Raw genomic sequence first — 17,131 nt, forward strand, 5'->3', positions numbered from 1 at the left:
ACTATTATAAAGATAAATTTGTCTTATTGTGAACTCAAGAGGACTCTTCTTTCTTTTAAAGTTCTACCTTTCAAGTAAATTGAAACCATAAAGTGATTCGTTGCTAACTAGGTTCTTTATTACCTATCTAGGTTCCCCTTTGCACCCTGGATTTTGCTTGAAAAGGGATTTGAACACTTCATCTCTAGTTGAGCCTAAGAGGGAGGAGGGAGACAAAAATCTATCACTTTTAATTTCCAGGATGGGCTCATGGTAGCTAGAGAGTAGAGGGAATAAAAATCTTCTAAATTATTGCTTTGGAAGTACATAATTTACACTTTATATAAAATCCCCTGGACTGATGAGGAAAATTTTGAATGCCTCCCCTTATCTACACAGCCTGAACAGACATTTGCTGTATATTCTCAAGTCAGAGACTTCTAGAATTTATTCAAATTTCCTACTTGTACAATGCACTTGCTTTTATTAGTGTGAAATGTATTTTATTAGCCAGGTTGTAATGTCTTCACATTTCTATTCTGTGGACCACATATTCCTTGCATATATGACCCAGGATCATGAATTATACAAGCAAGTGTTTTGTGGACATTTCATGGATACAGATGACTCTTAGTTCCCTGGCAATAGTATGGTATTGATTTTTTGTAATATTATCCTTTGTGTGCCTATCTTAACATTCAACACAGCCAGTGTCTCCTTATACCTGATATTGCTCCTGTTGTAATCTTCTACCCAAGAAAACAACATAGAGTTTCTTTTATTTTCAGTTACAGCTTAAAAATGGATCAGTGCAGGAACCTGACTCAGAGGCCACCGTCCACAAATTAAGCCATGAGAAAAATCCTACACAAAAGGCTTTACACATACAAGGAAGTTTATTTGGCTCAGCCAATCATATTGGTTCTCCACAGATTGTTTTGGAGAATTTGAAGACTAATCAGGAAAGTGAATGTTGCCAACCTGAGGAACTAACAGAAAGGTTATAAATGTGAATCAATTCACAAATGATGATAATGACAATGATGACAACGATGATGATGATGATGATGATGGCAATGATAGTAGTATTGGTGGCAATAAGCACCATGGTCACTAAAGTTTTATCACTTAACTGTGTGCTATTTCTTACAAATATTAACTCATAAACTTCACAATAATTCTATGGTGTGAGTAGTTCCATTTCCAAAAAAATAAGCAAACTGAGACATAGGGGTTAAGTAACTTACCTAATGTCAATAGCTATGTCAGAATCAAAATTCAAACTTGGGAGTCTGATTCCAAAAACTGTGCTCTCTTTCTTTCAATTATCTTAAGATCAGAAAGAGGGAGACATGTCCAGGTGTGACTTCTTTTTTTCAAAAAATTTTTTTGAAGTAAACTCTACCCAGTGTGGAGGTCCAACTTATAACCCCAAGATTAAAAGTTGCATGCTCTACTGACTGAGCTAGCCAGGAGCCCCCAGGTATGACTTTTTAAAGTACTTTTTTCTTTAAGTCCATCCATGTTGTTGCAATTGGCAAGGTTTTATTCTTTTTTATGGTTGAATAATATTCCATTGTATATACATACGTATCTTCTTTATTCATTCATCTGTAGATGGACACTTGAGTTGTTTCCATATTTTGGCTATTACAAATAATGCTGCAATAAATGTAGGAGTGCATATAATGCTAAGTGATTTAAGTCAGTCAGACAAAGACATATACCATATCATTTCATTCATTCATGAATGTTTAAGAAACAAATGAACAAACAAAATAAGAGAGACAAACAAAAAAACAGACCTTAAATACAGAGGACAAACTGATGGTTGCCAGAGGGGAGTTATGGGGGGCAAGGTGAAATGGATAAATAGAATTAAGAGTACACTTATTTTGATGAGCTCTGAGAAATGTATAGAATTGCTGAATCATTATTTTGTACATCTGAAACTAATAAAACACTGTATGTTATATGTTATATACATTCACTGAATGTATGTTAATTATATTTGAATAAACATTAAAAATAAATAAAAAATTGGGATCCGTGGGTGGCGCAGCGGTTTGGCGCCTGCCTTTGGCCCAGGGCGCGATCCTGGAGACCCGGGATCGAATCCCATGTCAGGCTCCCGGTGCATGGAGCCTGCTTCTCCCTCTGCCTGTGTCTCTGCCTCTCTCTCTCTCTCTCTCTGTGTGTGACTATCATAAATAAATAAAAATTAAGAAAAAAATAAAAAATAAAAAATAAAAATAAATAAAAAATTAAAAAATATTAAAAAGCCTTATTTCTTACAAGTACATGAGTTTTATAGAGCTGATGACTCCACTCTGAGGGAAATTTTTATGGTCCACATTCCTTCATATTTACATGGGATTTTAACCAAGCCTTAGATATAGGTAGTGTTATAGCCTATGCAACTCATTATAAGAAATACATGTTCACATTTCTAAAAATTAAACATATTAATTATCACTCTGATTAAAAATATGCATATATAGAAACCCAGATTAAGACTGCGTTACTTTCAGTACACAAGGTAATTTTTAGAATATCAAAGGATTTTTTAAAACAGTATTTTATCTTGAGCTCTTTTTTTTTCTATCCTAAACATTACTTGATACACATTGTCCTTAGAAGGAAAAGAAGCAAGCATGTATTTCATATTTCACTCTAGACTAATAATTCAAAATTATTTAGTTTATATATGTTATGTTTTCAAAATTAAAAGAAATAGAAAATTTTCAATGAGAATAATTCAGAGAATGGAAAAAATAGGGCAGCACTTGGAAGCCAGATGTCCATTATAAGCACCTCAACTGGACAAGGCAAAGAATTGTTTAAACACTTTAGCCTCAGAAAATTTTTCCAAATGACTATCATCTTCTTTATTAAACTATGGCAATTCTTTACTAAAGCATTATTTTTTAAAACATTATAATTATCTCACTTATTTTGTAAGCAAATTATGTATTGGTTAGATAGAAATGTTATATCCAAAACAACCCCCTCCTCCAAAGTTTCTACACATTTTCCTTTTCTCAAAGCACATCATAAGGTCAGCATCATTCATTTATTTATTCATTCAGTAAATATTTATGGCTTATTTACTATGTGCCTGATACTGTTTTAAGTATGGGGAATACATCAAAAGGGAAAAAAGATTAAAATAGTTGCCTTCATTGAATTCACTATCTAGTAGATGACTTAACAGACAAATAAATATGTAGTATGTCACAGTGAAAGGAAGTACTATGGAAAAAAATTAAAAAGTGAGGTTAAGAGGTTTATACGTTGGTTGGGAATATTATAGTTTTTGTGTTTTTTTGTTTTTCTTTTAAGATTTTATTTACTTATTTGATAGAGAGAGAGCACAAGGGAGAGAGCACTAGTGGTGGGTTCAGAGGGAGAGGGAGAAGCAGACTCCCCCAGAGCAGAAAGCCAGACAGGGAGTTCAATCCTCTGACCCTGAGATCATGACCTGAGTTGAAGTCCCACGCTTAATCCACTGAGCCACCCAGGTGCCCTGGTATAGTTTTAAGCAGGGGAATTAGTGGTGGCTTTGCAAAAAAAATTGATGTTTGAAAGAGTGTGTCAGAAAAGAGGAGATTTGCTGGGGATTAGGTCTGAAAGTAGAAGGAAACAAGACCTAAAGCTAAAATATCAATTTATTTTGATAAAAAATACTAATTTCTTTTGAGGAAAAAAATTGTCACCATGTAACATGTAAAACTTCAATGTAAATTTAGAAGGTCATAAAATGATAATATAAAGCTATGTATGTGAGGTGACTTCCATTCCAGTTTATAAATTTCAAAGCTGCCTACTTGACATTTTCTTTGGTTGTCTAATAGACTTTTTAGACCAGACATATCTAAAATTAACTTCTGTTCTTCTACCATCTCCAAGCTGTTCACTTCAGTCCCTCCCCATATTGACATAAATGGCAAGTCCACATTCCCAGTTCACAAGTCAAAAGTCTTGTGGTGTCCTTGACTCCTTTCTCTCTCTCATACTCATATCTAAGTCTTCAGCAAATTCAGTTATCATTACCATATATATCTATGCTTAATCAATAGCTCTCAACTTCTCCATTTCTAAAACCTTTGATTCAGCCTCCATTTCTCACCTGGGTAAACAGCAATGACTTCCTAAATTCCCACTTCCTCCTATAGCATTTCTCAGACTATTTTCTGCACAGCATTCAGAATGACCCCTTTAAAGTATAAGTATCTATGTCACTCTCTGGCTCAAAGCCCTCTGATAGCTTCCCATCCTACTCAAAATAACAGCCAAAAAGCTTACAGTGGTTTATGTTGCCTACAAGATCAGCCCTCCTTTTCAGCTTGAGACCTCCTCTTGCCTCACTAACATTTGCCTCCAAGGCTTTTCTACTTGCTATTTCCTCTGCTGTGAATTCATCAAGGAGAAGAAAATACTCTATTTAAAGCTTGGAGGAAGGCTCATTTCACTAACGAGCAAGTGAATTGCATATAAATATCACAATGTGTCACTTAAATTCGTGCTCCATTGGCCTTATAAATAACTTCATACATGAGTTTTTGGGTTATCCAATAATGTAAAAAAATAGTATATATACATTTATAAGTTCCAAGGTTCTATTCTATAATTAAACAAAAGAGTAAAGAGATTTATCCTTAAATTACAGACATTGAAATGACTGTAAAAAGATATAACACTGGAGCTGCTTTTTTTCCCCTTTATCTAAGCTCTATGCATCATGTGGGTCTTGAACTCAGGATCCTGAGATCAAGATTGCATGATCTACCAATTGAGTCATCCAGGCATCCAATACTGGATATGCTTTCTCCTCTCACTCTAAAATATATTACCTCAGTAGTAAAAAGAACAATATATTGGAGGAAAACTGTAATAAAATAGTTATATTTTAAATATTTTAAACAGAATTTGTATTTGAGATTAATTATGTCTAAGGAAAAACAAAAGAATAGAATGAGAACAAAGAGTCAAATATACCTAAGATTAATTACTAGGCCATTAATTTTACCTCAGAATTTTCCAGAAACCAAGGCAGGGTTAAAATGTATATATTTCAATATGTTTCCATTGCCTGATAAATGAAAGTATGTTAGCTATTTGGTAACAATCTTTTTGGATTGAGATCTCAAGACATATTTATTAAAAGAACTCTAGTACAAGAATTTTGGGATAAAATAATATGCAATGTTTTAAACTTTAGTTTTCTGGGACATCTGGGTGGCTTAGTGGTTGAGAGTCAGCCTTTGGCTCAAGGCATGATCCTGGCGTCCTGGAATCAAGTCCTGCATTGGGCTCCCTGCAGGGAGTCTGCTTCTCCCTCTGCCTAAGTCTCTATGTCTCTCATGAATAAATAAATAAAATCTCTTTTTTAAAGTTTTGAATTTATATACTTTATAGAGCCAGGAATAAGGGGGTATTGCAAAGGATTTTGGCAAAAAAAAAGTGGAGCAAATAATATTTATACTAGCAGGGACTAGGTAATAGAGAGCCATTGAATATTTCAGAGTACTGACCCAGCAATTTATAGTAAGATTTATCTGACACAAGTAGGTACAACTGTTGGAAGGAAGAAAGAGCAAGAAAGAAATTAATGTAATCCTCTAGGCTCAATATCTTGAGGAACTCTAGTACACTTCTGAGGCAAAATGCCTTACAAAAGGTAGGTTCTCTTCTTTGTCTCTCACATACCTGTACCAGGCAATGTGGGACTTTCTGAAAATATAACACAAAATGAGATAAAAATCACAGTCCCTGCACTAATGAGGTTTAATGAATGGAAAAGAAACATCATTATGCAAGAAATTATGCATGCACAATGAATGTCATGATATGGGAATCTCCACGCATTACATTCAGATCCAGGCCTGAATTTCGGAAGGAAACTAACTCTTAGATTTGTATTAGTGAAGTCAATGGTAACCTGGAATCCTAATGATGAGCAGATCTTCATTGGTGAAGAGGAAGATGATGAGTTGAGGGATGTGAGGGAAGACCACCAGAGAGCCTAGTGCTTGCTTATGGGAAGGAAGACATGCATACAATGGAAAGGGATTGGAGAGAAAATGTGAAACATGAGGCAGAAGAAAGAAGCAGGAAGCAGAATCTGGTTGTTTTACACAGGGCATTAAAGAACACCATTTTGTGCTAAGGATAAGGGGAGACAGTGAGACCTTGAAGAAGGTGTATGCATGGTGATAGATGACAGATTTACACTTTCAAAATATCATCTCAAGTTCAAGTGAGAGAATGGAGGTTTAATAAAGGCAGGAGATAATTTGGGAGCCTGCTGAAGGAAATCTAGTTGAGAGATGATAGAACCAGACCTCAGATAGGTCACCCAGATAGTGACCACAATCATCAGATAGTGACCAAGATGGTCTTGACGTTCTCCTCAGCTTGACTAAGTATTAGACAGGCTACCTTCTGACTCTAGGCCCCATCTCTCTTTTCTTACAGTCTATACTTTACAGATCTTGTAACTGTAAATTCTCTCTTTGCCCCTTTAAGATGTAAATATTCCTAAATGCTTCTCAACAGCTTTATGAACAAGGACTTTCTTGAGAACTAGAGAGCTGTCCCTTTGAAACGCAATCATCAGAGAAGATAGAACCCCTACCTCCTAGGCTCTGTGGGAGGGCAGGAACCTAACTTTAGACGGCACCTTGTTCCACATTGTAAAAGTGCCTTCTGTCATGAGGAGGGAGAATGTCCCTTTTCCTTTGGGCAAAGCCAATTAACAAAACAGTTGGCCTGAAGTCTCCCTCACTCCATCTCTCAAAAATTTATAGCCCCTTGTTCCAGGACAGTCAAATGCAAACAAATTTCTGGTCTCTCTCTCCTACTGGAATAGTCTTAAATAGAACCTTTCTTTCCTGTTTAACTTTGTCCAATGCAAATTTTCTTTGAAAGTAGTGATGATGAAGGTGGTGAAAAAATAGACAAGTTCAGAAAATATTTAGAAGATAGTAAAGTTGGAACCTGTTGTATGACTAGCTGTGGAGGGGAGTAAAAAAATGGCTCCCAGGTTCAGATGTGTTCAACCAAATATACAGAAGTGTTATAAGGAATAGAGTTAGGAGTTAGGAGTAGATTTGTAGGGTAAGGCAATGCATTCAGGCTTGGAAACAGTAAGTGCCACAAGAGGAAAGAAAAAAACAGCAAGTGCCACAGGAGGAGAGAAAATTTACAGGCTTGCCAATGTAAGTAGCCAGAGTTTACAAGACAGGATGTGGCTACATTCAGTTATCTATGTAGACATTAGGAATTTTGGGACTGTGTGAGAGTGTTCAAGAAAATTGGGAAGAATTGGAGTACTATAGAGCTTAAATCAGAACTCCAGGGAACCCTAATGTTTGAGAAGTAGATAAAGGAAGAGGAAACCATGAAGCATTGAGAATGATCACCCAGAAAGACAGGAAAGCAGATTTATTGCCAGGTACACAGTAGGAATTAAAGAGAACCAATGAAGAGAAAATACATTGCTTAGTGTAGCACTGCTTGAATAATGCAATTTCATCCAGGCTTATGTAAACTGCGTTTCCCATAACAACTTAAACCAAATTATATCAAGAGAAAAGTAATGAGGTCATGTCTTACCATATTTTGTATGTTAATTCAGTATAAATTTGAGTTATTGAGAGTGTATTCTAATAATAAATAGGGCCTATTAAAATGTTTCCAATTTTTAAAATAAACCACCCATTCATGGCATTTTCCTATTGTCACTGGAGGGTATTTAGCTGATTCAGCATGTAAAAAGTCACAAAGAGGACATTCTCCCAATCACCAACATGATGGCTTTTTTTTTTTTCTTTTTTAACCCAAGAAACATCTCCTGTATTTTAAGATTTGACATGCTCCAATTCATTTGCTGCTGTTGACATTTTGAGGTTGTGTCCAGTAACCTAGGCAACTGTTCTTACTTCTGTCCCAATTACTTCTATGTATAGAACTTATATAGATTCAATGGACTTAAAGATATTCTTTAAGACAGAGCAAACTATATACTCTAAAGGGAATATAACATTAAAGATATGACAAATCATAATAATCAAAGACTACATGTTACAATTTCTTTAATTTTGGATCATCAGGAAATACAAAGAACAATATATCTTTTAAAAGGCGGTATAATTTCATCATGATGAAATATGATCTGACTACAATTGAAATCATACATTTTAAGTGTTTTTCTTAATGTTATGTTCACTAAACTGAATTTCAGCATTTTGAGACCACAGCTTCAAATACTTTCAAATAAAAGTCTGGCTTTTGTCAGTAATGTTAAATATCTCATCTACAAGACACTACCATCAAAGTTTAAATTGTATGAGACAGAACAAAATCTTTTGTTTACTTTTTAGACCTACTGGCTTTCAAGTAGTATACACAGAAGGAAGAATTACTAGGACATATGTTCTTCTTGGATAAGAGTAGAGAAATAAAAGGAAATTTTATTTTTTTATTTTAATTCCAGTGTAGTTAATTTACAGTGTTATATTACTTTCTAGTGTACAATATAGTGCTTCAACAATTCTATACATTACTCAGTGCTCATCATGATGAGTGTACTCTTAATCATCTTCACCGATTTCACCCGTCTACCCACCAACATCCCCTGTGGCAACCATCAGTTTGTTTTCTGTAGTTAAGAGTCTGTTTTTTTTTTTTGGGGGGGGGTGCCTCTTTTTAAATTTTTTTTTCATTTATTTTGTTTCTTAAATTTCACATATGACTGAAATCATATAGTATTGGTATTTCTCTAACTTAATTCACTTAGCATTATACTCTTTAGATCCATCCATGTTGTTGCAAATGACAAGATTTCATTCCATAAAGGATGATCAATCCCATGACCCTGGTATAATGACCTAAGCACAGGCCGATGCTTAATTTATTGAGACACCCAGGCACCCTACAAAGCTCCTTGAACTACTCAAAAGGAAGTCAAAGTATAACACTAACACACAAGTCTACACTTACCACAAAACTCATTTTTTAATAAAAATAAAATTTATTGAGCACTTCCTAAATACCAGGAACTGAACTGAAATTTTTCATATATCTAGCTTAATCTTCAAGAATGACTATAGATACTGTTATTATTATTATCACAATTTTACAGATGAGAAAACTGTTTGAAATGTAAACTAACTTTTCCAGGATCAAATGGATAGTAATGGGTTGAACCCAGATTTGAACTACAGCTTATACAATTCCCATGTTCATACACCTCTACATTATAAGGCGATCATAGTAAAGACAAGTCACTTGCTCACCCTCCCCACTCACAAAACTCTCTTTCAATCTATTTTATTGTGTCTTTTTCTTTCTCATGACCCAAGATCAAGATCTGAACTGAGATCAAGAGTCAGACACTTAATGGGCTAACCCACCCAGGTGCCTCATGTTTTCTTGTCTTTCTGAAACTACTGTAGTCCCCCAGGTAAGCATAAGAAACATACTTTTAGCCACCACCCTGCTGACACTTTACTTATTTCCTGAGAGTCTCTTAAAGGAGGGGAGAAATCTAGAAATCTAGAAATTAGAATGCTTGCTGTATGGAGATATCACAGAGGTCAATGTGATAAGAGACTGAGGAATAAACTGCCTCTCTTCTCTAGATTCTGTGTTTGGATATCTGAATTGTTGTCCTACAAGGTCTGCCACTGTCTGACTCTATCTGATTAATATTCTACTTCATCTAAGTGAAGTTATCCACCAGAAGACACTGCTAAGGACTGGCCACTATATAGTTTCTGAATGGTAATCAACAAAGCAATCTTGTTATTTATGGAAGATTGTAACCCTGAGACATTTTGAAACTTGTGAGGCTTAAGAAGTTCTGATACTTATGGTTAATGCTCTTTAGTTTCATGAGTCATTTTTCTAGTAGAGGAATTGTAATATCAACTCCATAATGCTGGCTGTAACAGGAGGGCAACAAGATCTTGAGGGATGGTAAGATTCTACTTAAGTTTACAAGTGTACTATATTGGATAGAGCATGGTTGGTGCCAGAAGACCTGGGGTTTAGCTCCAGTCTACATGATTTGCATAAACTACTGAAATTCTTTGAGCTAAATTCCCTAATTAGTAAAATCAAGTGAAAAAAATAAACTCCAGGGCTTTTCTTAACTAAGACACCAATTTGGAATTTTTTTGTAAACTATAAAGTGTTAAATGATAGCTGGCACTGTTCTGTTTAAATGGAAAATATGAGTTAGCATGCATTTAGTATAATCTTTTAGAAAGCTTTAGGACTTACCAAAAAGTCTTATTATCAGTAGGTTTAGAAATTTGATGTTCTTCACAGGAGTCTATTTTCATGTCTCTTTCAAATTTCAGTTTTTAAGATAAAAGATTTCTATTTTATCCTTGCTAAGAGCATGAACAGAATAAACAATGAGATCTTTAAAGAATGTTCTATAAATCAATAGCAAAATCACACTCCTATATCACTGTGGAAAGCCTGATTACTGTATATAACCACACTATTGGTCCAGTGAGTATTCATGTTTAATAATTAAAATAATCACTAATTTCTACTGCTGTTCCTTTGCTATTTCATAAGGTATGCACTATTGGTCTTTAAGTATTTCACTCTCATTGACCGTGGACTCTAAATCATTATTTGTTGGTTATAGACCTTTACAATGCCCAGTGGCATTTGCCACTGATGACAGCAATAACAGATGATGTTAAGCCCAAGCTACTGGGAGTGAAATGCAGAAAGTAAAATGATAATAAATAATTGTCACTCCATTACTAAACAGTGCCTGAAATTGGTTCTACTACATGTTTGATATAGCAGAGTCTGCATAATCCAAGAACCAAAAAGTCATTTAACAGCAAACAAAAAGGAACCCAAGCACATGTCTTGTTCAGTGACCAGAGCATGGCATGAGTATTCAATCCATTTCAAAATCTTACGATATCTTCTCAAACTGATGGTATTTGGGAAATATGTCAAAAAATATACTCAGTCCAGTAGATGCAAACATCAGGAATGTTAGTCTCAATGCATATGAAACTGAACATAGAAATATATTCCAAGCATAGAATTACAATTATAGAGAATATGAAATCTGTTAGGGGTGCAAGATACATGAAAGAAATCATAAAACTTATTTAAACATGATCATTTTGCTCAGGTGTTTGGGTGGGGGACATTTTGAGCTGGCCTGCTATGGGTACAGAATCTGTAGGAATAAACTCACAAGTCAGATATTCAATGAGAGATTTTTATTTGAGTTAATTACCCATACTATACAGTAATTGCCCTTTAACATTTAAAAGAAAATTTGTATTCTTCCTCCATCTCTCAGACCACTACAGCATCCCTTCTTTCCACTGATGGTGAATAAATTCATTGTGGTGGTGGTGGTGGTTTATTTGCTTGTTAGTAAAAGACTCATTTCGCTAACTCTGTATTTTAAGTGAGTTGACATGTAGTAATCACCAAAGTTCTTTATCTGAAAACATAATCCACTTACTAGACAAGTTATATAAAACTGTGCCTCAGTGATCTTATTAGTAATAATATAATAAAGGATAATGTATAAATATATCAGGATAATATATAAATATATCAAAGTTAATGTGATAATTAAGTAGTTCATATGCTGTGACTATCTTCTCTTATTTTTCGTCAAAAGCAAAACCTAAAAATGGTAGGTAACTTATTCTGAGATGAAATCTTGGGGAACAAAACTGGGATTCTGGGAAGAATGGATCAGGAAAAAAAAAAAAAGGAGGGAAAATCCAAAGATATATTATCAAGGTGTTCGCCATGGTAGAGGTATGGCTTGATCCCACTGGGAACCCTCTGAAGACCTATGGAAAATGCAAAATGGTCTATCCAAGGAATATAAGAGTGTTCATCAAGGTTGCTCTGTGGAGTGTTAATGCTTCACATAAGATTGTGTATGTATTAGAATATCTGAACAGCTTCCAGAGGGATTCCACACAGCAATTTCAGAGAAGCCTCAAGGCAGGAAATGAATAAAATCTAAGCTACTCAGAATTTATGCAGGGAGATTTACTAGAGCAGCAACTGACCAGGTTGTATATAATGTTACTCCCAGTAGATTTGATGGTTAGGGTGCTAACTTGCCACTAGACTTTAGTGAGGGTGTTGCCAGGGGCATTCCAAACAAACTGACCTGTCAGGGAACTTTGCACAGTAGAACACAAATCCAGAATACAGAGCAGTTCCAGGGTGATTTCTACATGGTTAGAAACAGTGGCTTCCATGAAAGATTCTTAAGATCCAGGACCATGGAGATCATCAACTTCTTACCTTACAATAGTCAGGGGGTATCTAGCTGGCCTGTAACCCCAGCCAAGAGCAAAATTACAAATCAAAATAGTAGTAATAAGAAGTTTAAAATATATGCTAAGAAAATAAGCATAAATTTTTATAAATGTTATAAAAGACTTTCATTTACATTATCCTCTTTGAAGTTATCAATAATGCTGTGAGAAGGCATGATATTATTCTTTCCATTTGTAGATGAAGAAATTTGAAGTTTCTAAGTCTCAAGGTCTTAAGCAAAACTTCATTGTCTGTATGTGATGATCCAGAATGAGAAGTATAGTATGTTGATCCTAATCCCAGAATCCTAAAAGGCACCTGTATTGTAACAAAAGTTCCTCCATCAATTATTTTGTAAGTCCTGACAGCTACTCTCCCCCTCTAGTGGCTACCTCCATAGCCTAAGTGAATCACTCATTTACTTACCTGAAAGCATGAGCAAACTATACTGTTAGCAAAATTTATTTCCAAATCCATTGCCATTTGTGAAAATTGATCTCTTACCAAAGATGCCTACTAGATTTGAAAGAAACTTATTTCAGATGCTGGGTGCCCCCAGAGAGTTTCCAGCATGAACTGGCTTCTGGAGGGTTGAGGATTAACCCAAATAATCATCAAGGAATGGAAGCTCAAGAAAATCACCATTTCTAATAGAACATAAGTGACTAATATATGTCAATTCTAAGTAATCTGAACATTTGAGCATATGGAACTGTCTTAAATTTTTCTTTTTCTATCCATCTCCTAAGGTAATGTCACTGAATTTAACCAATTAAAGTAATAATAATAATAATATAATAATAGTGATAATAATTATACTATCCATACTACAACTACAAATAACAACTAATGATTATCGAGAACTTATTATGAGCTAAGCAGTGTGTGAAGTGCGCTACTAGTTAACTTAATTATTTTCACAATAATCCACATATCGAGAGTACCAGTAGTATTCTTATTTTACAGATCAGAGAACCATGTTAGAGAAAGGCTGACTAAGTTTCCCAGATAACACAGCAAGGAATGACTAATTCAGATGTGTTCCAGTCTTAGCTGCTATGCTACTACGCTATACTGCCTGGCTTTCAGACCCAAATTCTGTAGTCTGGTCTGCAGCAGAAAGCTATCATTGATTAGGAAACCAAATTTTCACTGGTTCTAAGTAAAGTGAAATACAACATCTCAGAGTAATTCAGAAGTTGATCAGCATCTTTGGAGGGGTGTGTATATGTGTGTGTTGAGGGTAAGAGGAGAAGGCAACATTGAAGAAAGGAAGAAAAGTAAAAGAGTAAGTTTCACAGAAGTGTTTTTTTCTCCTAGAATTTCAGAGCATATTTATAACTTCTTGGTTTCTCTTTTCTACCCTAAACAAATGTGTACACATTTCAATTTCATGTTCCCCTGACTACTATAAAGATCAAAAGTGGTATGAAGCGATTTACTACCTGACCAAAAATGGTCTCACTGTGATCTTTCAAGGTCAAGGGAGTAATTCCCCTCATGCTGCAGCCCCTAGATTCTGAGGCTCTTCCTCCTGTGCTTTACAAAACCAGCTCCAGATCCAAGAGTCCCACCTGTGAGAGGCTGCCTGATTGACAAGAAGAGGGCACAGCATACAACTCTCCTCCCAGGGAGGTAACTTACCCTGTCAGTTTTCCCTTCAGTCTGAATGCTGGTGTGACTGCGTACCTCTTGTTCCTCCTCCAAGTCAGAAACATCCTCCAGTTCCTCTGGGGTCTATAAAAAGAAAGCAAAGCATTGCTGGTGAGAATGCAAATGGAAAAAAAAGTCTGGCAGTATCTCAAAAAAAAAAGCACAGTTATCAATATGACCCAGAAATTCTACTCCTAGATATATACCCAAGATAAATCAAGATATGTGTCCACACAAAAACTTGTAAAAAAAAAAAAAAACATTCAAGGCTCCACCAATTGTAATAGCCAAATAGTAGAAACAACTCAAACAAACACCTACTGAGGAATAAACAGAATTCTATAAAATATAATATTATTTGGCTTTGAAAAGAAATGGAGTACTAATACATGCTGCAACATAGGTGAAGATGTTATGGTAAGTGAAATAAGTCAATCACAAAACATCATATGTTGTATTATTCCATTTGTATGAAATGGCAAGTCTATAGAGACAGAAATGTGATTAGTGGCTCCTAAACCAGGCGGAGGGAGTGAACAATGACTGCTTATAGGTGTGCAGTCTCTCCTTGGGATGCTCACAACATCCTGGAATTTGATAGTGGTAATGATTGCATGACTGTGTGTATATACTAAAAAAAAATCAGTTTTACACTTTGAGATGATGAATTTTGTGGTATGTAAATTATATCCCAATAAATGTTGAAAGAAAAAGAAAGCAATATAATCAAGAGGAAGCTTTTCTCTGGATGAATAGTAATTTGGCTAAGCACTATGTCGTCATCATAAAGTAGGTGTTCACATGTGATAAATAGATGGGACAATTATAATTAAAACTATATGCCATGGAATTTTTTATGCCACAAAAATTATTACGAATTTAAATTTTCTAGGAAATTAAATAATAAATTTTTTAACTTCAGTGTCTAAATAGCTAACCTACTTCCATTTCCTTTTATCAATTTCAGCTCAAACGTCTTATATCAGGGTGGTGTCCTGCTCAGGAAGACAAGGGTTCGTTGGGTTTCTCCGCCAAGCCTCTCCAGATCCCTCTACTTCTACTGTCATAATGCTCACCATACATGATTGTTTGTTGCATCAGGCAGCCAGTTGTTTATGAGGTAAGGACTGGGTCTGCCCTACTTGCTGTCCTATCACTACAAGAAGCACATCCATGCTTTTGAATGGTTGAAGTAAAATTATCAGTGATAGCTGATTGGATATGAGCATAAGAAAATCTATCAATGGCAATAGCAAACACTCATCCTAACTGTACCTTTACTGTGCTTCCATCTTCCACATTTCAAACTAATTTTTTTTTATCCATCTTATATTATTTTTCCTAATCTCACTTAATCTCTTCTCCTTAATCCCATTGGGCCAATAATTTAAAGGTATCTGTCATTATTGCAAATCCAAGCAAAAGCACTTAAGAATTAATTTAATATTTATTTTCATTTAAATTATGTATGATTCATTTAATACAAAGCCTTGGTAAGAAATGCAGAAATCAGTTTTCATGAAAAGCAACCAAATGTGAAGTGGAAGATCTCTTCTGTACATATTGCTGTTAAAGACTGGGAAGGGGCAGGGCTTGCCTCCCCATTCCAGCCCTGGTTTCCCTTCAACCTTGCTTTGCACACAGGCCTTTGTTTATTTTCAAGGCTATGGAGAGTTTACCTTCCCTTGGACCACTCCAGAGATGGGAACTTGCAATAATTAAAACTACCTATTTCCTACCGTTAATGGCCTCGGATTTGTTAAAGCTCTACGAGATGCACTGAGCATCACCCAATCCTCTGCAGTTATTTCAGCGAATTCCAGTTGGATATTAATGATCCTCTTCTTGGCAAGGCCTCTAATATCCTTGAGTAACTGTTATGTATGTATGTTTATTTCTACATGCAGCCCCTTTTTGCTGTGACACTGTGCAACTATGGTCACAGGGCAATTTATTATATTTTATTAAGTATTAATAACATGAGTTCACTGCTGTGGAACTTCTACACAATCACACATGTTTTATTATCAGCCATTTTTGTGTATTCTTCCCATAGTATTCTTGAGAAGGAAACTTTGCTATTTCCTTCCTTGATATATCACCAGCCTCTGAAACATCTGAATAAATTCAATTGATCAAATTCCTTTTCTTGGGTCCTGTTGTTTTGCAACTGAGGCTGTCTGGTGCCCCTACTGTGATCTGTTCCTTATAAATGTCTGCTGTTAATAACTTGGATTATACTCTACCGTGAGGTGACATATAACTTCATCACTGATTCCATTATTTTATTCAACTCAAAATAAAGTGACTTAACAGAAACTAAGAACAACCACTGCTGTCAGAAGTCATAAGTACCATTTTTGTTGGTGATACTGCAGGAAGAGATAAGCCTACCATTTATGCCCATATACTTCTGTTTTTTTTTGGGGGGGTGGTATTGGGGGGGGAATTGTCTTTAACATAGGACTAATCAGTTTTCTTGCAAAGCCACCACAACTGACCTCTTCTTTTCAGAAACAAAATCAGTGGAGGAGTGTTCAAAACATTTGCTGGCAGCATTTTGCATTCTGTAAGGCAAGCAGTTGGCTGGTATTGCAAAAATAACAAGTTAAATATACAATGTTATAGTTAAATTAAGTGGAAACTAAGAGAGAAATAGGAGTACTCTAATCACTTTTGAGGTGATACATTAACTACTTCAGGGCTGAAGACAAATAATAATAAAGCAAGCATTGTAAAAGGGAAGAGGAATGCAGGTACCCTGTATTTTACACTCTTAAAAAAAGCTTCCTCCTACTCATCCAGTAACTTTGGAAGATGCAAACATCTGGGAGGTGTGTGTGTGTGTGTGTGTGTGTGTGTGTGTGTGTGTTTCTAATTAATTTTCATTCTAGGGGAAGGGAGACCAACTATCTTAGAGCAGCGTCATGTATTAGAAAGATCCAAAAATGTTGAGTAATAGAGACCTAAATTTGAATTCTGGCCCTCTGATCAGTGACTGTGGGACTTTGGGCATTTGTGTACCATTTTAAACTTTCGTTTCCTCAGAACAAAGTTTTACATAATAATACCTAACCCTGAAGTTTATTGTGAGGCTCAATTGTAGTAAGAAGCTTTAAGTAAGAATTCGCCAACAAACAGCTGGAGTGTAGGAAAAGTTTGT

At 35.4% G+C, this 17,131-nt stretch overlaps 1 protein-coding gene across 6 annotated transcripts in view; it reads right to left on the bottom strand.

Moving 5' to 3' along the window:
- CTNNA3 (catenin alpha 3) overlaps positions 1–17,131 on the bottom strand; it is a 1,674,060-nt gene that overhangs the window by 160,806 nt on the left and 1,496,123 nt on the right. For all 6 annotated transcript variants that reach the window (XM_072756138.1, XM_072756135.1, XM_072756140.1 and 3 more), the window contains one exon: positions 13,960–14,052. In XM_072756138.1, coding sequence (XP_072612239.1) covers positions 13,960–14,052 — 93 coding nt within the window. The remainder of the gene's footprint in view (positions 1–13,959; positions 14,053–17,131) is intronic.

Source organism: Vulpes vulpes, chromosome 4, assembly GCF_048418805.1.
Source record: "Vulpes vulpes isolate BD-2025 chromosome 4, VulVul3, whole genome shotgun sequence".
Taxonomy (NCBI): domain Eukaryota; kingdom Metazoa; phylum Chordata; class Mammalia; order Carnivora; family Canidae; genus Vulpes; species Vulpes vulpes.